Raw genomic sequence first — 20,390 nt, 5'->3', positions numbered from 1 at the left:
TGGGGTCAGTAGGGATGCTCCAGGACGTGCACCATGATGTCCAGGAGCGCCGGCCACGTCTCGGTGGCGGTGGGGACGATCTGGGAGCTGGGCAGCAGGAATCCGTAGCGCCCCGAGTCCCTCAGCTCCAAGGTGAAGGAATATTTCACCCCGTTGTCGTAGGCCCAGTCGATGGTGGTGCCTCCTGCCATGTCTGCAGGGAGAGGAGCCCAGATGGAGCCCGTTCCCGAGGGATTGGCAGCGGGATGAGGGAGGGACACTCACAGATGGTGTTGGCAATGCTGCCGTAGGTGTATTTCGTCCCGAACACGGCGGCCAAGTCGCTCACGGCCTTCTTGGCCAGTTCATTCTGCAAAGGAACCACCAAAACTGGTGGGATCTGGTGGATCATGGGGCAGGGGGATCTAGAGCCCATCATTCCCCATCCCTTCTGCTGTAGGTTTTCCCAAAAACCCCTTAATGTTTGATGTTTGAGGTCCACCTCACAACCACCCTCCTCCAGGACCCAGGTGCAAGGATTCAGGATTCAGGTTGCATCCAACAGGAGGAGCAGGGAGGCTCCTGGGATGCTCTGCCTGACTCTGCCAGGTGGTCACAGCCCCACGTTTTGGGGCCACCTCACCATTTCCTGGTGGTCGGGCGTGGGCGCCCTCCTGTATCCGTAGGGGAAGAGCAGCATCTGGGAGTAGCTGTGGATGGAGATGACGGATTTGACGTTCCCGTGGGCGCGGATGAAATCCACGATGGCTCTCACTTCCTTCTCAGAGTGGGCGTGAGGGCCGTGATAGGTCTCGGAGCAGGGGTTGCTGCTGGAGCCAGCACCTGGAGCAGGGGGAGATCCAGAGAGGATCCCTCAGGAAGGGTTTCGTTGAAGGAGTGTAGGAGAACGCCCCCAGTGAGAGAGGGGCAAACTAGCCTTTGTCCCCCAAAAAAGGAAGGAAGCCCAGAAGTTTCTCCCAACGATCAGGTGAAAAGCCACCTCATAGGACCCGAGAGACTTCACTAAAACCTTGGAGTCACCTAATTGGATAGGAGCCAAAAGGTCCTGCCTGGCCCAACAGGTAGAAAAGGAGAGAACAAAGGCACCACGAGGCTTTTGTGAACGTGTTTATACCAAGGAACAGACCTCTGTACCTGGCTCGGATTTTCTGTTTATTGTTTTTCCTTTTATTAAACCCTTTTGTTTCTAACACTGCGGCAGAAGCCATCCTGCTCATTATTTGCCTCCAAAGGTAATAGCCAAGCTATCCTTGGGTGGATTAGGTTCCCTTTTAAGAGCTCATAAAACCCTGGCCCGACAAAACAGAACTAATATTTCCATCCCTGGCTTTCTCCACTCCAGCAGGAAGTTTTGATGTTTTGAGGCACAAGCAATGCCCAGCGTGGGGAGCTGCTGGCTGAGGTCTCACCTCCAAACCCAGCATCCCAGTTTCGGTTGGGATCCACTCCGACGCAGCGGGACCCGGCGTTGATGGACCTGGTCTTGCGCCACAGGCGGTTCTAGGAGCACACGGAGAGGACACTGGAACAGGGATGTGAACCCCAAGCCCTGCCCAAGCATCTCCAGGGATCTCCACATCCCAAAAACCATCCAGGGACTGTCCCACATCCCAAAAACCACGGACAGCCATGGCTGGGGACAGCGCTGGGACAGGATCCCCCCATGGTGTCCCCACACTCACAGAGCTGTGGGTGAAGGCAAAGCCGTCGGGGTTGGTGACAATCTCCAGGAAGATGTCCATGCTGTCCAGGATGGCCGTGACAGACGGGTCCTGCCCGTATTCCTTGGCAATCTGTGCAGGGAGAGGAGCAGGAGCTGCCCCGGTGCCCCTCGGAGATGAGGGATGGGATGGATGCGGGGTAAGAATCGGGGTCCCACATCCCAGGTGATCCCAAGGTCACCTTGTTGGCCATCCAGAGCCCGGTGGCTTGGGTGATCCATTCCCGCGCGTGGATGCCGGTGTCCAGCCAGATGGCCGCGCGCTTCGACCCCCCGGTGCTGAACTGCGGAGTCACGGGATCACTGGGGTTGGGAAAACCCTCCAGGATCACGGAATCCACCCTGTGCCCCATCCCCACCTTGTCCCCAGCCCAGAGCCCTGAGTGCCACCTCCAGGAGTTCCTTGGACACCAAACCTCCCTGAGCAGCCCCTGCCAAAGCCTGAGCACCCTTTCCATGGGGAAATTCCTGCTGTGCCCACCCTGAGCTGCCCTGGCACAGCTTCTCATCCTGAGGGGCATTTTGAGGGCGAGGCTGCCCCAGGACCCACCTTGAGCACGTAGAGGGGCCGGTGCTCGTAGCTCTGCCCGATCTGGATCTTGCTGACAAGGCTGGGATGATCCTCCACCAGGACATCCATCCACCCATAGATCTGGAAGGAGGAGCTGCTGGGTCACGAGGCTCAGCCTGCTTCTCACCTTTTGCTTTTGAGGGTGTCCAGCAACAGGCAGAGCTTCCCTGGGGAAGATCTGGTGCTTCCCTGGGGAAGATCTGGTGCTTCCCTGGAGACCTGGGGCTCCCCTGGAGAAGACCTCGTGCCTCCCTGGAGAAGCACTTCCCACACGAGGTGGCTGGGGCTCTGTGTGAGCAGGGAAAGGCCCATCACAACGTTTTTGGAAAACTAGAATGAATGGTGGGGGGAAAAGCTCTGAGACCTCCCAACACCACCACAGCCCTGAGCAGTCCCAAACTGGGCTCCAAGCACCCCCAAAGTGAAGCTGAAAATGTCTACCACAGGATGGAAGATTCCAGGAGTGGCCACGCTGGATGTGGAAGGTTTCCCAGTCCCCATCTCAGGTAAAAGCTCCACCAAGGAGGAGAAGCGTGTCCCAGGGAGGTCTCACCTGTCACCAAGGACTCACCACGACCTTCACCTCATGGCTGTGAGCCCAGCAGGACAAAGCCAACGCTCTGCAGAGAAAGGTACCTCATCTATCGTGTGGTAGGAGGCGAAATCCAACATCCTGGAGCTTCTCTTTACCCTCCTAGACCTCCTCATGCTTTCCTTTTCTTCATCCAATAATTCCTGGTTAGGAGGCAAAAAAAACCCCAAGATCAAAAAGGCCGGAAGGAGCAGGGGTTTGGACTTTTCTTCTTGATTTCCAACTTTTTGGACTTTCTCTCAGGGCTGAGCTGCAGGAGCTCATCCTGTTCCCGTCACAGCCATTACCTGCACGTCCTCGATCATGATGCTGTAGGAAAAATTATGGGAATCCAGGAAATTTTTGACTCCTTGGAGGCTGGGGAAGGGCACCCGCAGGTCCACGGGGTGGCCAAGGCTGTTGGGGTGACGCCAAAAATCCACCTGGGAAGGAGGAGTTGAGCTGAAAGGGAGAACTCGGCCCCATCCTGTGCTGGTGCTCCTCCACTGAGCTCCCCAGCACCTCCAGGGGTCTCAGCAGGTTCCATGAAGGATCTAAAAAGGTTTTTGAGGAAATTTTGGGCCACAGATGGATGTCTGGATAGGGATTTACAGAAAGGTTTCAGCCCAGGTTGTTGAAGTATTTGTGGGATGTTCCAGTTCATACAAAACAGGAGCTCTGAGCTCAAGGAGCCCCAGGTTAAATTCATTTTTTTATGGTTCTAAATGATACAACTCCAAAATGGGGAGGAAAAAGGATGGGAAGGCAGAAGAAGGAGGGAGCCCTGGATTCAGCAGGGTCTGTGACCAGGGGCTGCTCAGGACCCCTCGGGGCTCACCTGCAGCTCCTCCTGCTCGCCCAGCACTCCGAGCAGGGCCATGTGCTCCTCGTTGCTGGCAGTGACACGCAGGACCTGGTCCCTGCAGGGAGGCAGAGGGGTCACAGGGGGGGCACTCGGGCCTGGGGAAGATCCACACCGCCTCAGAGGGTTGGAAAATGCATCAATTGTTGGTGTTGAGAGAAAAAAAAATGCAGGTTCAGAGCAGCCATGATGGGAAAGGAGCAAGGGCTGGGGCCTGAGGTGATCTCCAGCCTTGTTTGATCAGCTCCCGAGATGGTGGGAATATCTCCCATGGATATGTTCTGTATCTGAGGATGTGCTCCCTAGCAGAGGTCCCAGTTGGGCGTCCCAAGGACAGGCACAGCCCCTGGAGAGGAGGAAATGTTCTATGGGAGAGAGGTTTCCTCAGATCAATCCTCTACCTCCGACCGCTCCTGCTGGGCAGTGCTTAAAGCTGCTCCCAAAACGGCACAAAATTCCTTCACCTTTCCCCTTTCATCCTCTTAGCTCCCATTTATCAGTTTGACCAGCTCCCCAGGGTGATAACAATTTCCATTCTGTGCCTTGGGGACTCGGGCAGGCATGAAATCCTTGTGGTTTTTCCAAACTCAGGGAGCAGCCCTGACATTCCCTGGACATTCCCAGGTGCTCGGACCCCTCCCAGCCACCCCCTGGCTGGAGGAGAGTGATGGGATCCTGATGGATCCCTCAACCATGGCATCATGTCCAGGGAGGAAGGAAAGCAGGAAGGAAGGAGGGTCAGTCACATCACAGAATATCCTGAGCTGGAAGGGGCCCACAAGGATCAAATCCAACTCCCAGACGCCCCAACAATCCCACCCTGTCCTTGAGAGCTTCGTCCAAACACTCCTGGAGCTCGGGGAGCCTTGGGAATGTGACCATTCCCTGGGGAGCCTGGGCAGTGCCAGCATCCTCTGGATCAGGAACCTTTCCTGATATCCAACCTAACCCCCCTGGCACAGCTCCATCTGTTCCCTGGGTCATGAGAGCACCAGCTCTGGCTCCAGCGTTGGTCCAGCTGGTGGCATGTCCAGCACCCTGGAGATCTTTTTATGGATAAGTTTTCCCTACTCCAAACACGGAATTCCCACTTTCTCTACAAGTCAGTTCTCATTGCCAGTCCATTCCTTCAGACCTTTCTGGAAGCTTTGGGAGTTTTGGGTTGTCCTGACCCCCTCCTGTATTCCGTGCCCCCTTCTCAGCCTCATTCCTGCACTGGACTGTGCTGTTCTTATCTGCAGGAGCTGCAACCAGGATGTTCATCCTGGAAAAGTGCTGCCCTCCCTCCAGCCACATCTTGTTCTTTCCCACGGTGTGTTAGTCCCAAAAATCCTTGGTTTACTCCCAGCAATCCTTGGCTGTTATTCCCAGCAATCCTTGATTACTCCCAGCAATCCCTGGTTTTTATTCCCATCAATCCTTGGCTGTTATTCCCAAAAATCCTTGGTTATTCCCAGCAATCCCTGTTTTTATTCCCAGCAATCCTTGGTTGTTATTCCCAGCAATCCTTGGGTTTTATTCCCAGCAATCCTTGGGTTTTATCCCAGCAATCCCTGGTTTTTATTCCCAGCAATCCTTGGCTGTTATTCCCAGCAATCCTTGTTTTTATTCCCAACTGTGGATTGCTCCACAGCCATCATCTTTGATCCACACACGTGCTCCCCATATCCTCTGGGATTCCACAGCCTGGCAAAGCTTGGAGCGACGCCCCCAGGCTTCAGCATTCCCTAATTCCTACCTGCTCCAAACCTGGGATGGAACCAAATCCTTCCTGGCTGGCAGAAAACCCTGCTGGATTTCCATCCTTGGGGATGCCACCCCTGTCTGGGTGACACTGGTGGGGACGGGCCGTCCCCATCCCAGCCGTGGTGTCCCACCGCCCCCCGCCCCAGCAGGACTCACCCCACAAAGAGCTGCTGGGTGCCGGTGGCCCCCAGGAGGGCGAGGAAGACCAGCAGGGTCTCCATGGTGGGTGGGAGCAGAGCAGGGCCCCGAGGGTGGGCAGCACCCCCTCGGTGCTGGGGGTCCCTCCCGGAGCTCCTCAGCGGGGCCGCATCCGCCGTCCCCACGGCGTCGGCAGCGACAAACAGAGCAGGCAGGAAGGGCTCCCGCCAGCCCAAATGTTTGCTTTATTTGGCAAAGTCAACACAAGAGCAGCCAAATTAGGGAGGATCTGATAACGTCTTCCTCGGTGAGTGGGTCCTGGATGAGTGTCCCTGCTCCCAGCTGCCGTGGGCACGGGCGGCTCCCAACCCGCGGGCGTGGGACGGTGGGGATGGCGTGCTCACAGGAGCCCCAAAACCACAAGGAAACACCTCTTTGTTTCCATGGATTTCTTCATTACACATTGCTATGAGTAAGTCAATCATAATTATGATTAGTAATGCATGTGTAATGACAAGCTACTACAAAGTTACTCGCAGAAAAAGCAAACATTTAAATGTAGTCTTATTTATGATTAATTCATTTACGCATACATGTATATCTATCTATCTATCTATCTATCTATCTATCTATCTATCTAAAATGTAAAATATACTATTCAAATTATTCATCAAACCATTCCCAGCAGTGGGGTCACTTGCTGGTGGATGAAATCTCCCTTCAAAGCTGATGGAAGTCGTGGAGCTCGGAGGTGCACAAGGACGTTCACCTGGGGTAACGCTCAGACAAAAGGGCTCATTTTTGGGTAGAAAATGAATTATTTTAATGTTTTCAGTGGCTGTGGAGCAGCTGTCACAGGCTGGGGCTATCCCAGGAGGTCAGTTTGTCAGAGGTGTCTTTGTTCCCCGGTCAAAGCAGTGTCTTTGTTCTGCAGGTTACAGCAGGGCCTTTGTTGGGCCTTATCTGTGCTGCCCCTGAGCTCCCACCGTGCTTGTCAGGGATGCTCTGGGTTCCTGGGCTGTGTTCCCAGGCTGGCAGCACCTCCCAGGACAGGTTTTTACAGCTGACATCCCCTGACCGTGTTCTGCTCCACTAAATCCAGGGGATTCTGGCTGCACCAGGAGCAGGAGGTGCTCTGGGAAGGTGCTGGGGTCTCTTGGGGCTTTGCAGTGCAGAACTGGAGCTGTTGCTGAGGTGGTTCCAGGATCCTCCTCGGGGCAGGATTGTGGGGTGGGTGATGGGAAGGGACCACGGGAGGTATCCAGTGCCTGGTGGAGCATGGGCAGCTCTGGGGACCCACCAGGGCTGGATCTTGGAGTCCTCCAGAGATGGAGGCTGCTCAGCCCCACGGGCACTAGGTTCTGCTGCTTCTCCTCCTGGTGAAAAGCATTTCCTGATGTCCCTCCTGGCTGTCCCTCATTCCAGCTGCTGCTCTCTCCCATCACTCTCTGAGGTGAAGAGCTTGGCTGTTTCCTCCACAATCTCCTTCCCTGGGATGGGAAGGTCCCTGTTAGGTCCCCCCACCCCAGACCTGTGTCATCTCCAGCTCATCTCCCTCCTTGCCCACCATGTTCCTCTGGGTGGCATCCACTGCTCTGGCTCCAGATCTCCCTGGAGTCAGGGTTCCAGACTGGATGAGCTCTCCTCACACCAGGCACTTGGGGAGGAGGGGACAGGGGGTGGATGGTTGGAATGAGCTCCCAAGCCAGGACAAGGTCACAGTTCCACACTCCCAGCCAAGGCTCCTCAGGCTCTGCAGTTCCTGCTCTGGAGACAAGAGCTCCTCCAGGTCCAAGACCAGCTCTGTGCCCTGTCCCTGGGATTCACCATCAGAGGTTTGTAATCAGCAGGCAGAGGATGGGATTTTGGAGAGCTGGGGCAGTCTGGGAAGCAGGTACCACGGGATAAGGCTGTGAGCAGAGGGGACAGGGACACATGGGCAGCACTGCCTGCCCCAAGCGTGGGTTTGCTTTCCAAAACAGCTGCTTTTAACCCAAACCCAGCCCCCTGGGCTACTTCCCTCAGCTGTGCCTTCCCCTTTTCCTGCCAGCAGCTCCGTGCCCCGAGCCCGCGGGGTTTTATCGGAACCGTCAGCGCTGTTTGCTCTCCTGCCAGCCTCCCCAGGGTGAGTAACTCACCAGCTGCTGGGGGGTCACAAGACACCAAGATAAACCTGTTAGACTCGATAATCACCACAGCAGCAGCAGCCACAGCTAATCTCTGATCCTTCAGGGCCTCCTGAGCTCTTTGCTCTTAATCCCCAAGAAATTTGCAGGATGAAAATGGAATGAGGGGCTCCCGAGGCACTGGGTGCTGGATCGGGGGAGGAGTCCTCCCATCTCCATCTTCCCTCCAACCATGGCCACTGGGAACATGTGGGGGGAGAAAAGGGGCAGCCAAATATATGGGGGTGTACATTTGAGGTCAGTGATCAGGGGCCTGGCAGGGTCCTGAGGCTCGTTAAGGGAAATTAAATGCCTTTAATTAGTTCCATAGCCTGGATTATGCTGGTTAACACCAGGCCCTCTGCACCAGCCCCTTCACCCTGGAGAAGGATCCAGGGAGAGCTTCCAGCACATTCCAGGGGCTCCAGGAGAGCTGCAGAGGGACTGGGGACAAGGGACAGGAGCCAGGGAATGGCTGCCAGTGCCAGAGGGCAGCCATGGATGGGATGTTGGCCATGAGGAATTGCTGGCTGGGCTGGAATTGCCAGAGCAGCTGGGGCTGCCCCTGATCCCTGCAGTGCCCAGGGCCAGGCTGGACACTGGGGCTGGAGCAGCCTGGGATGGTGGGGTTGGAATGGGATGGGGTTGAAGGTCCCTTCCCACCCAAACCGTTCTGGGATTCTGGGATTTGGGATGCTCAGAATCCATCCCGAGGGATTTTTATGGAAGTTGGGGATGGAAAAGGGAAGGGAGACCCTTCCTGGAGTGCTGAGATTCCCAGTGACACCCCTGGGTCAGAGTTGGGGTTGGGATGGATCCAATCCCAAGCTGGGAGAGCTGGGAATGGAGGGAATTCCCTGGCAAGGGAGATTGGGGTGGGATGTTGGGAAGGAGGAATTGCTGGCTGGGCTGGAATTGCCAGAGCAGCTGGGGCTGCCCCTGATCCCTGCAGTGCCCAAGGCCAGGCTGGACACTGGGGCTGCAGCAGCCTGGGACGGTGGGAGGTGTCCCTGCCATGGCAGGGTGGCACTGGGTGTGTGGGCAGGGAGGGTTGTGTCCCAAAATCTCCTCAGGGCTGTGTCACACACAAGCAGCACGTGCCAAACACCACGTGGGGAGTGCACAGGGGTTTATTCAGCCCTTTCCATCACGACAGCCGTCACAGCCCACGGAGGATTTAGGAGCTGTGCTGCAGAGAGCTCAGCCCAGCTCTCAGGAGGACTTGTCCCGCACGTGCTCCATGATTTTCTTGAGGCCCAGCCAGGTCTCCTTGGCAGCAGGGAGGATCTGGTTGGCGGGCAGCAGGAAGCCGTAGCGCCCCGTGTCCCGCAGCTCGAAGGCAAAGGAATATTTGATCCCATTGTCGTAGCTCCAGTCAATGCTGCCTCCACTGGCTTGGTCTGGAAGGGACAGGGAGATGGTCCAGAGTGGGGGAAGAGGAATGGTGGAGTTCTGTTGTTCTGCTGTTTGTGTTTTGGGGGACAAGGGTGAGGTTTGGATGGGAGCGCTCGGGTCTGGTGTGTGACCAGTGTGTCACTGCACAGGAGCAGGGGCAGACCCTGTGGGGAGGACAAGGATTGGTGTCCTGGGACAGCCCCTCAAAGCTCTGAGTGGCCAAATACTCACAGATGGTGTTGCAAATGGTGCCCACTTGGAAGGTGGTGCCATAGAGGGAGCGGATGGAATTGGCAGCAGCTCTTCCCAGAGATTCCTGCAGGGGAGAGGATGAAGGGAAAGTCAGGAAGCAGCCACACGTCCTGAGATTAAACTTTGGGATTTCACCAGAAATCTCCAAACTGCTTTGGGGATGATTCACACCAACAGCAGCCACAGCTTCCACAGCATTTCTGGGAGGTGCCACTGCAGGTGAGTGAACTTCCAGCAGGTTCTCTAAGTGTTCATCCAGTGTTTATCTCACTGGCTTGTCCAGGGAAGGCTCAAGAGAAACCAGAAATTCCCAAGGCAGTTGGGATCTTCCAATACTCCAAGGTCACCTTTGTGCTCACTTCAAGTACGTAAAGGGGGTTGGATGGAAAACAGAGCTGGGTTCTTTGTGAAGGGGGGAAAAAGCAAAAGATTGCCACAGGGGAGCTGCATTTAGGTATGAGGACAAAAAAAATCCCCATTAGATGAGGGAAACTTTGGGATGAGCTTGAAAAAGCTGTGGAATTCTTCTTTAGAAATATCAAAACAAATCAATCCAAATTCAGACTGCAATTGGCTCTGACTCCAAAGCCCTTTCAGCACAGGGTTAGAACAGAGACCTCCAGAGGTCTTTCCCATTGGAATTATGGCTGTGAGATCCACATTGCCTCGGAGATATTATTCCAGCTGTGGTGCTGTCATTAGGGAAGAGTATGGAAAGTACAGAAAGGCAGCTGGACAGAAGGGAGGAAGGTAAAACCAAGTCCTGCTGTCTCACCAGCTCGGCATAATCATTGGGCCTGGTGCATTTGTATCCATAGGGATACATCAGGAGCTGGGAATAGCTGTGGAGGGTCAGGAAGGCCTTGAAGTTTCCATGATTCTTGATGAAGTCGACGACAGATTTCACCTCCACCTCGGAGTTGGCGCTGGGCCCGTGGTAGGAGTCAGAGCAGGGTCTGCTGCTGGCCCCAGGACCTGGTGGTGCAAGGAGGAAACAGACCCATGAGGAAGGGAATTCCTGGGAGGGGAGGGGAGAGTCACACAAAGCTGGGCTTTCCTGAGCCAAAGCACAGCCTTAAATGCTGAGAAATGCTCCAACAGCAGTGACAGAGTGTGAATGTTCAAGGGATGTACTTTGAGATGATGCAACCTGGAGCAGGCTGCCCAGAAACCCAGGAATCCACATTCCTGGGGGTATTCTGTGGTTGGATGGGGCTGGGATAATGGAAGGTGGCTTTGCCCATGGCAGGGAGTGGAACTAAATATTATTTTGGATCCTTCCAACCCAAACCATTCTGTGATTCCTTGATTTCATAATTCCATGATGCTGCCTCATCCTGTGCTTTAAGGGTGATTAATCCCCTTTATAAAGGCAGCTGCTGGTTGTGTGTAACAGGACCCAGAAGCTTCATCCCTACCTCCAAAACCTGCATCCCAGTTCCTGTTGGGATCAACTCCGACGCAGACGCTGCCGGGGATCTTGGAGCGGGTTTTCCTCCACATGCGGTTCTGCAACAGAGAAATGCTCAAAAGGGAGCAAACCTGGGTGTGGCACCAAAACTGCCCCCCAGGAAGGGCTGCCACCCATGGGGGATTGATCCTGGGCATGATCCCAGGAGTATTTCTGACTGCCAAAACGGGCCAATGGTCAAAAATCAAATGTATTTACAAAAACTGGGTATTTACAGGGGTTAGGATGGGTTAGACAAATGATGTCTAAGAAATGATGAGGATCTTTGTCTGCCCAGCTCTGGTACCTCCTCTCACAGCATTAAGACTTTCAGAGCCCACTTCCCTCATGTTTGTTATTTCCCTGGAAGAGCCAGGAATCCCCCTGAGCTCAGACAGAGAGCTGACCCACCGAGGTGTGAGTGTACACAAATCCATCAGGGTTGGCGACTGGCAGCAGGAAAAGATCCATCTTGTCCAGCAGGGAGGTGATGGACTCATCTGTTCCATAGTCAGAGGCAATCTAGGCAGAGACAGAGCACAGCCTGCTTAGCAGAGCAACTCCTTCCCAAATGTTCATTTCCCTCAGGAAAGGCTGGATTTTGGGGCAGGACAACAAGGAACATCCCTTATCTGCGGGCCATAACTGTTCCTTGTTATGCATGTGGATGAGCAGGGAATCTGTTTTATTATTTTATTCTGAAGACAGGAGGTCTTTAGAATAAAATGGAAGAGGATAAAATTTTCTCCTCTCTGTCCCAGAGGACAGGCCAAGGCTGGCACTAAGACTGAGATGGAAGAGCCAGGTTGGGAATTCTCAATGTGCTGCACTGACAGAGCCCAAGGAGCTTTTGGACAGCACTTGGGCACAGGGTGGCTCTTGGGGATGGCTCTGTGCAGGGCCAGCAGCTGGACTCCATGATCCTGGTGGGTCCCTTCCAGCTCAGCTTATTCTGTGGTCCTGTGACTTCTCTGGTGGCTCAGTCATTCCCAGCAGGATTTAAATCCTCATTTATAGAGAGCTGGAGGTCTGGGCATTTTGTGGAAGGAAACCAACCCCACTGCATTTGTCTGGGTGAGCAGAGCAAAGCAGCAATACAATCTCAGCCTTTGGTTATTTGTGTAACAATCCCCCCTGAACCACTGCACTCTGTCTGCCTAAACTCAGCTCTTCTAACAGGACAGAGTTTCCCAATTCCAGGGGAGCCACCACTTCCTCAGGGAGCCAGCTGCTTTTGGGAGGTGAATTAACTAAAAGCACAGAGGGGTGATACGCTCTGAACCAGCGGGAAGCATTGGCCAGAGGTGAATCCCTGCTGCAGAACCTTGTTGGCGATCCACAGGGCGCTGGCCTGGGTGACCCACTCGCGGGAATGGATGCCGGCGTCGAGCCAGATGGCCGGGCGGCGCGAGCCTCCGGTGCTGAACTGGGGAATCAAACACAGCATTTCAGCCCCTGACACCCCTCACTCGAGGGCATCCCATAACAGCTGGGGTGCTCTGGGCCGTGCTGTCTGTCATTCACCCCTGTGGGTGCATTGCATGGTGTTTGTTGTACCTTCAGGACGTACAGAGGCCGCTTCTCGTAGGATTGCCCGATCTGGATCTTCTCCACAAAGCTGTACTCAGAGGCAAGGTGGTCCAGCTCTGCATTAATCTGAAATGCAAGGCCATGAGGACATGAACATCAGATTTGAGGACATTAACATCATATTTATGTGCTCTTCCAGAGAATCATGGGCTGGTTCAGGTTGGAAAGCCCATCCCATTCCACCCCCCTGCCACAGGGACACCCTCCACTATCCCAGGTTGCTCCAACCTGGCCTCGGACACTCCCAAGCACAGGGAAGTCACAGCTTTATTTCTGTTTAGTTCTTTATTTCCCAGTTTTAAAATCCCTTTATTTCTCTTTCTTTTGACAGAGTCTGCAGGAGAGTTTGTGGAATTTTGGTCAACACTGTCGGGGACAGCGCTGGCTGATTGTTCTGAGCACAAAACTAATGCTGCAAAAAACAAACCCACGTGCCACAAAAAGCTGCAAGGACATTTCAGACGCTAACACAGGATGTTGAATTGAAGACAGCATGCAAAAAGACCAGGAGAAATCAGAATACTCCTCCCCTGAGGTGCTCACCTCATCCAGAGTGTGGTAAGTACCAAAGTCAAAGGTGTTGCTGCTGCGCTGCCTCTGGGCACTCTCGGCCATGTCTTGCTTTTCTTTATCCAGAACATCCTAAAATAACATTCAAAGGGTGAGAAGTGTCTGCTTCACTTGCTAAACGATAAACAAATGAAAAGGCAGTGAGTTAATGCTGGTTTAGGTGCCCTTTGGGGATTACTGCTCATGAGGAAATGTCAGATTAGTGCCCAGGTGGGTGATTTGTATCCATAGCTGCTCCCAGCAGAGTTTACTGACTGGTCAGTGACTTCAGTGGTGGGATGCCCAAATCTGGGATCAAAAGCCCTCGTGTAATTCCTCAGGGGCTGTCAGAAGAGCCCTGTGAGTTTATTGATGTCACTACTCAGAACACCCACATTGCTGCATGGATTCTCTTTGAGGAATAATCCACAGCCCACAAAAATGAGGGGAGGATCCCACGGAAAACAGAGTGTGGGAAAGTGGGAGCGAGGCCAAACTGTGAATCTGTGTTCCCAAAAGGTGTCAGAAATAGGTGCCAGTGGCACTGCCCACCTGCAGGTCTTCAATCAGGATGGAATATCCAATGCCCTGGGATTCCAGGAAGGCTTTCACTGACTGGACACTGGCAGCAGGAATTCTCACGTCCACAGGGAGGGCAGGGGCAGAGGGGCTGACCCAGAAATCCAGCTGCAGAGAGAAAGGGGAATTTAGAAATGCTGATTTGTCCCCAGAAATCAGAGGAAATCAGAAATCTCCCCTGCAGAGAGGAGCCCTGGAGTGCTCTGTTCTCTGTGGCCTCACCACAACCCTGTATCAGTTCTTCTGATAAACTCCATTAAATAACAAATACCAAGGGCTTGAGTCTGTTTTTTCACAGACTTCTAGGCTTTGGTCACACAAATAAGAAGAATTTTTAATTGTCCCTGATGACTATTTTATTATTCTCTCTTTTACTAGAAATAATTTCAAGAAAAACTCCATGTTCCAGTCTTAGGTAATATGAAATCCATTGTTTTTATTTCTCTTATCTCTCCTTTGGTAGAACTTTTCTAAATTTTAATTTCTAAATTATTCATATAATTTTTTTAAGCCAGGGATTTTAAAAAGTGATGTTAAAAATTCCCATCAATGGCAATAAGAACAGCAATAACCTGGAATTTTACATTGTGTTTTCTTGTTTCAATACAGTGTAGACTAACTAATAAATTCCTTCCATAACTCTGGGAGACAAAACATTGCCATTCCCACTGGAAAAACAAGTTTTTCAACACTGAGATGAAGATCTAACAATTCAAATGTGATGTAAACCCAGTAGGAAAAAAAAAAAAAAATAAATTCTGGCCCTCCTGAACACTGAGCTGATACTCGAACTTGCAGGTCAAATTTAACGTGTTGAGAAAATAAAATTCTTTATGGCAGCTGCCCCAGGGTGATGGGAACCTTCCAAATGAGATGCAGGTTCACACCCCGGCCTGCTGTGAGTGGGATGCAGATCCAAGGTGCCTCTGTGGCCATGACCCACCTGCAGGTGCTCCAGCGACTCCAGGAGCTGCAGCTGCCTGACCTCCTCCTCATTTTTGGTCCTGATCCGGAGGACCTGGTGCCTGTAATAAATCGGTTTTTTCAGGAGCCGTCTGGGAAGGGGGCTGGCTGAACTGGTTTGTTCCTGGGATGGTTAATTCGGTGTTAATTGTGGGTTAATGGCTCCTTTGATTTGGTGTCGCCCGAGAGTTCAACCAACCTTCCTCACAAACCAGACAGCGTGGATGGGTTTTCAATCACAAGGATCCGTCCCGCATCCATGGGGTACTTTGGACAGCAGTTTGTGGGACAATAATATTCCAGCTGAGCTGGGGAAGGATCCAGTGTTTTATTTACAATTTCACTTGTTTACATCACGTTTACACCGGGATCCTCTCTCTCCCTGGCCAGCAGAGGGATCAGATCTCCGTGTTGAACAGAGTTAAACCAGCTCTGAAGGCACTTTTCCACATTCATAACTTATTACTGGATTGTCCAGAAGCTTTATTGGATTCTGCTGTGAATTACCCACAGCTGCTGAGGTTTTGAACCACCAAAACCCAGTTCAGGATTAAATGATCAAAATAGCCCCTCCTGGCTTTAGAGTTTTGGGACATTATTTATATTCTTTTTTATTCTTAATCCTTCAACCTTCATGCACAGATTTACTCACTGGAATCTAGTGCTCACTTCCTGCACCTCAGGATTTATCCAGTAGGATTTCATAATCTTTAATCATTAAGGCCCTTCCATGGTCAATGAGGCTGTGAGGAAATACCTTGTGGGATAATTTTTGCAAGGCAACGTCAAGACAAACCTTCAGAATTTAATGGCTGGAAATCAGGATTTTAAATGCTTAGAAAGGACAGAAGAGGGAGAAAGGGAAATAAGAAACTTGGGGGGAAAAGGGAAAGTGGTGAACTTTCTGATCTGAGGACAAGTTCTGGTATTTCAGCTCTGCCTTTACAGTGAGCCTCAACCCAAGTCAAAATCAAGCCTTGGATGAACAGGAATTGAGAATCTCATCCCCACAGCTGGACCTTCTCCTTAGAAAACCCCAACAAAAGTAAAGAAACGTTCCCTCAAACACCACAACAGCAAAGCAACAAGAACAATCAGTCACAAAAACCAAAAAAATGTGCCCTGAGCAGATTTTGTGAGGGTGAGACCATGAAAAACAACAAGAGCCCTAAATGCAAGGTTTTGCACAAGTGTAACTCACCCAACGAAGGTTTCCAGGCACAGGGAAGCCCCGAGGAGGGCACTGAAGATCAAAATCAGCTTCATGTTTGCTGCGAGTTCAGCTGGGCTGGCAAAGGGGAATTTATACAGAGCTTTATTTTTCAGATCAAACACGTCTGCTAGAACCTATCACTCCATGTGATCAAGTTCTCACATTTATCAGAGCCTTCAAGGCAACCAGCAAGCTCATTTCACCTCCAAAAAAATATTTTCCACTGACACATCCAAACCGGGATGGGAGGAGTCGGTCCCGAAGCTCTGACCACAAAAATGTGAGTGTTCTTTGGTGTTCTTCAGGAAAACAGGGACACACTGAACTCGCCCAGCTCTCCTGGGGGTCAGGAGCTCTTTGGCTGGGATTTTGAGCTGTCCATTCCTGCTTCCAAAGGATATTTGAGGAGTTGTTACCCTGGTGGGAGGCAGCCTCCTGCCAAGCTTTGGGAATAATCTCCCGTGGGAACACCCAGCTGTGGCTGCGTGGATAAATTTTCTGTTTATCCAAATCAAAGGGTTCTGAGAACAGCCAGCAGCTGCCCCTGCTGGCACCCCTGGAGTTCCTGGAGAGCACCGAGGGCAGATGTTCAGCTGCTCAATACACCTCAGGAGAAGAGAGGAGCTCCCAGAGGAAACTTTTAATAAAAATCTCAATTATCACCCAGCGTTTGTCAGCACCTCCCCGAGGAGCCTCCTCTCACTCCACTCCTCCACAAGTGTCCTGTTGTGCTCACAGTCCCAAGAAGTGCTTTGTCTCCTGGTTTTGGGAACAAAGGGAGCCCCAGGCAGGGATGGGTCCTGTTCTGGCCTGCAGGATTGGATCATCACCGTGTAACTGCTGTGTCTTGGGGGCACAGGAGAGCTGCTCTGCTCTCTGAGGTTTAACCAAACCCTGGGGAAAAAGATCTCCACTCCCTCAACTTAAACCAAATCATAAAAATGTATCCCAAAGACAGGAAGCAGCACAGGCATTTCCTGCTTCTGGAACTCTGGTGGAGGCAAACCCCACCTGCAGCTTGCAGACTCCAGTATTTCATAAGCCATCAGCTGACTGTCCACACGACCTGCCACAGCTCACTCTTTGAAAACAGGAAGAAGGGATTTAATCCAGGGCAAAATTAGAGCTTGTTTTATTACTCATGCTCCATCCCACGTGGATGTAAGGGCTGCCAGGAAACCCTGCCAAAGCTGATGTCAGGATCCAAAGTATCCCAACAAGCTCTGAGTGCCCTGATCAGCATCCTCTGGGGCCTCCACCCACAGCAATTCAGGAGCTGCCTCTAAATCCAAACCTTGGACTCACCCCTCATCCCCTGGGGGCTGCAGGGCCCCCAGCAATGAGCACGAGGTCCTGAAGGGTCTGGAGATCAGCCCTGAGCCACGGGCACCCCTGGAATTGGGGAGGATCCAGAGGGGGATCCCCCAGGGCTGGAGCCCCTCTGCTCTGGAGAGGCTGGGAATGATCCCCTGGAGAAGGAAAGGATCCAGGGAGAGCTTCCAGCACATTGCAGGGCCTGCAGGGGCTCCAGGAGAGCTGCAGAGGGACTGGGGAGAAGGGACAGGAGCCAGGGAATGGCTGCCAGTGCCATGGATGGGATGTTGGCCATGAGGAATTGCTGGCTGGGCTGGAATTGCCAGAGCAGCTGGGGCTGCCCCTGATCCCTGCAGTGCCCAAGGCCAGGCTGGACACTGGGGCAGTGGGAGGGTTGGAGCCGGGTTGGTTTTAAGATCCCTTCCCACCCAAACCATCCTGGGAATTTTAGAGGCTGAAAACACCCACGGTGCTGAGCCCAGGGTGAGGAGGGGAGCAGCAGGGAGGCAGAGGTGACACAGGGGGCAGAGGTGACACAGGGGGCAGGGGTGACACAGGAAGGCAGGGGTGACACAGGAAGGCAGGGGTGACACAGGGGGGCAGGGGTGACACAGGGAGGCAGGGGTGACACAGGAAGGCAGGGGTGACACAGGAAGGCAGGGGTGACACAGGGAGGCAGAAGTGACACAGGGGGGCAGGGGTGACACAGGGGGGCAGGGGTGACACAGGGAGGCAGGGGTGACACAGGAAGGCAGGGGTGACACAGGAAGGCAGGGGTGACACAGGGAGGCAGAAGTGACACAGGGGGGCAGGGGTGACACAGGGGGGCAGGGGTGACACAGGCAGAGGTGGCACAGGGGGGCAGGGGTGACACAGGGGGGCAGGGGTGACAGCGAGGCAGCTGCAGAAGGAGCTCACCACAGGCAGCAGAGCCCCCCGGGGTCCAGGCAGCAGGAGCAGGGCTGGTGGCACTGGGCAGGTCCTCAGACAGCTCCAGGGCAGCTCCACAGGCGCGGTGTCACCAAGCACAGGTCCCTGAGCCCAGCCCAGCCCAGCCGGGCTCAGCCTGGGCGCAGCTCCCGGGGTGCTGGAGGTGTGTGGGTGAGGGCAGGCAGGGCTGTCCCCTCTCCTCTCAGTGCCCTGCAGAGGCTCTGGAGTCACCCATGACTCAGGAGCACCCCGGTGACACCAGCATGGCAATAATTAGCATTAATACTTCTGTTTTACTTGCAGATACTCTCCAAATGCCACAATTTGTTTCCTGTAGCATGTTATTCATCTCAAAAGAGTAATGGAACAACGATTAATGCATGAATAGGAAATTTATAATTCTGTAACACGACAAGCACCTTTCAAATGCTGCAACTCCGATTTTGCCTCACACCTCGTAGTTACTGCTCATTACATTTCATTTGGTTTATTACGTAATAACTAGCAGTGTTCACTAAAAACCCTTGTGAGCAATTAACATATTGGCAAATGAAAAGTAAGAGAAAAGAGCATCTCCAAGGAGGGCGTTTTTAAAACATTTTAAGTCTTACATTGCCAGAAATCCCTCAAAGAGATGCTAGTCCACTATTCAGCATTGTGTTGAACATTATAGGATAAACGTTCAAAAAGTCAAGTTTCTAAAGAAATAGTTAGCACATTTGATCTCAATCAAATCAGTAATTAGCACATTTGATCTTAAATCAGTTCAGTAATTCTGCAGTCACTGGGTGACTCCACAGCCTCTGTTCAGCCAGCCAAACCCTCTCCTCACCTAAAATCCCTCTATTGGTGCCAATTTTCACTGAGAGAGGCCAGAATGGATACGTGCCCCCAAAAACAACAACCAGAAAAGCCTCAAAAATCATTACATTTCAGTGGGGTCGGTCCATTTTTGTAAAATCCAGACCCTCTGTTGTTGCTGCCCCAAATGATGCAAACCAAGATCCAGTGTTGTAGACTCTACTGTGATTTCTAGGAAAAAAATCCCAGAAACTTTTCACATTTGGATAAAAATATTTCACTGGAATGGCAAAGGGCAGCACTGGCAGCTCATCTCCTGGGTAATCAGAGTTAATTGGCCATAACGCCAATTTATTTTGGATTATTTTGGATTACGGGAATGATTATTTGTGTAAATGATGGATTGCCTCCATGTCCCTAATCCCCCTTGGAAATGCCCTGGATAAGGAATGAGTGGGGATTTCAGTATGTGCTTCACCACTTGTACACTGAGAATTCATTTCAGAAGCAGAACTCATATTTTTGATGTTTCTGGAAAATCTTTAGGCTTTCTGTCAGTGTAATAACCCTGGCTATGTATTTCCAACTGAGTTTTCCTTAAATTAGGAAATCAAGACCTTCAGATTTGGAGGGTTATCCCCAGCCACAAAACCTTTTCCATTTACAGCATCTCAGAGCAGAAATATCAAGTTACACCTGGACAAAAATTTGAAGTCATGCATGTATTGGAAATGATATCACTTTCCTAATTAATATTTAATTGGTCATTTTAATGATTTAGGAGCAGTGCCCACTTTTAACCAGCACTACTAAAGCTTCTCCACAGACCTTTATTATTAGTTTGATCATTAATCATCAATTAAGTTTGTTAAAATGAACCCTAACAAACTTCAGTGAACAGACCCAAAGAATTTGAAGGCTGAGCATGTGGGATCTTGAATTTATGGCACTTCAAGGACATTGGAGAAACCAGAAAATTAGAGGAAATTAAAGCCTGAAAGAGTGGAGACTCCATGTCTGAGAAAAAGATAACAAAATTACTAAATAGTTTGGACCAGATCAGTGTAAAAAGGGAGGAAATTAATAGGGAACATTTATTAAAATGCTAATTAATTAAGAGGATTATGCAATTTAGAATGAATGAGCGTTAATTTGTTTGTTAAAATACATAAACAAGTGAAAAAGTTTTGTATCGGGGCTCACGTGGAGGCCTGAACTTTGTCAGCCACACACAAAAACCTTGGCCAAGAATAAACACTGTGACACTTTTAAAAAGAGTGTTAGGAGTCTTATTTATCCCCACGGTTTCAGTGACACTTGTACAGAAATATGAAATTGTGCTTGTACAGAAATACGAAGTTACACCTACGCAGAAATACGAAACTACACTTGCACAGCACGCAAGCAGACCTTAAAATTTTACCTGTTTTGGCAACATATTGCTCTGACAGGCATGGTAATGTGTAATTAAACAATTTAGCTATAAAGACAAGTGGGGAAAAAAAAAAAAAAAAAAAGAGGGAAATTCTCCCCGTGAGGGCTCCTTCGCCCCCCCCAACATGGCGGCCCCCTCACGCCCTT

General features: G+C 51.7%; 2 protein-coding genes and 1 long non-coding RNA gene across 6 annotated transcripts; 1 reads left to right on the top strand and 2 right to left on the bottom strand.

Annotated features, from left to right (window-relative positions):
* Window positions 1-5: 5 nt before the first annotated feature.
* Window positions 6-6,027, bottom strand: LOC135301483 (carboxypeptidase A1-like). 2 transcript variants are annotated; one of them, XM_064421636.1, is made up of 11 exons: window positions 5,627-6,027; window positions 3,701-3,782; window positions 3,171-3,305; window positions 2,928-3,026; window positions 2,271-2,372; window positions 1,903-2,004; window positions 1,683-1,793; window positions 1,410-1,500; window positions 623-822; window positions 265-349; window positions 6-193 (listed from the first exon to the last, which is right to left on the bottom strand). In XM_064421636.1, exons 1-11 carry the CDS (start codon window positions 5,689-5,691, stop codon window positions 6-8), a joined length of 1,260 nt encoding a protein of 419 aa, XP_064277706.1. In that variant the 5' UTR covers window positions 5,692-6,027. The 2 variants fall into 2 exon arrangements, with proteins under 2 accessions (XP_064277706.1, XP_064277705.1); XM_064421635.1 differs by lacking the exon at window positions 5,627-6,027 and adding an exon at window positions 4,860-5,303.
* Window positions 6,028-6,847: 820 nt separating this feature from the next.
* LOC135301491 (uncharacterized) lies at window positions 6,848-15,963 on the top strand. 2 transcript variants are annotated; one of them, XR_010363223.1, is made up of 3 exons: window positions 6,848-7,443; window positions 12,792-13,018; window positions 15,486-15,963. It is a non-coding gene; the product is annotated as an uncharacterized LOC135301491 (long non-coding RNA). The 2 variants fall into 2 exon arrangements; XR_010363222.1 differs by having other exon boundaries at window positions 14,942-15,963.
* On the bottom strand, window positions 8,886-20,357 carry LOC135301485 (carboxypeptidase A2-like). Of its 2 annotated transcripts, none has more exons than XM_064421637.1 (12): window positions 20,233-20,357; window positions 15,753-15,839; window positions 14,532-14,613; window positions 13,562-13,696; window positions 13,004-13,102; window positions 12,428-12,526; window positions 12,195-12,296; window positions 11,282-11,392; window positions 10,839-10,929; window positions 10,196-10,395; window positions 9,400-9,484; window positions 8,886-9,173 (listed from the first exon to the last, which is right to left on the bottom strand). In XM_064421637.1, exons 1-12 carry the CDS (start codon window positions 20,262-20,264, stop codon window positions 8,986-8,988), a joined length of 1,311 nt encoding a protein of 436 aa, XP_064277707.1. In that variant the 5' UTR covers window positions 20,265-20,357; the 3' UTR covers window positions 8,886-8,985. The 2 variants fall into 2 exon arrangements, with proteins under 2 accessions (XP_064277707.1, XP_064277708.1); XM_064421638.1 differs by lacking the exon at window positions 20,233-20,357 and adding an exon at window positions 15,927-17,162.
* Between the last annotated feature and the right edge of the window lie 33 nt (window positions 20,358-20,390).

Source organism: Passer domesticus, chromosome 5, assembly GCF_036417665.1.
Source record: "Passer domesticus isolate bPasDom1 chromosome 5, bPasDom1.hap1, whole genome shotgun sequence".
In the NCBI taxonomy this organism is placed as follows: Eukaryota; Metazoa; Chordata; class Aves; order Passeriformes; family Passeridae; genus Passer; species Passer domesticus.
This window is presented reverse-complemented; position numbering and strand designations above follow the sequence as displayed.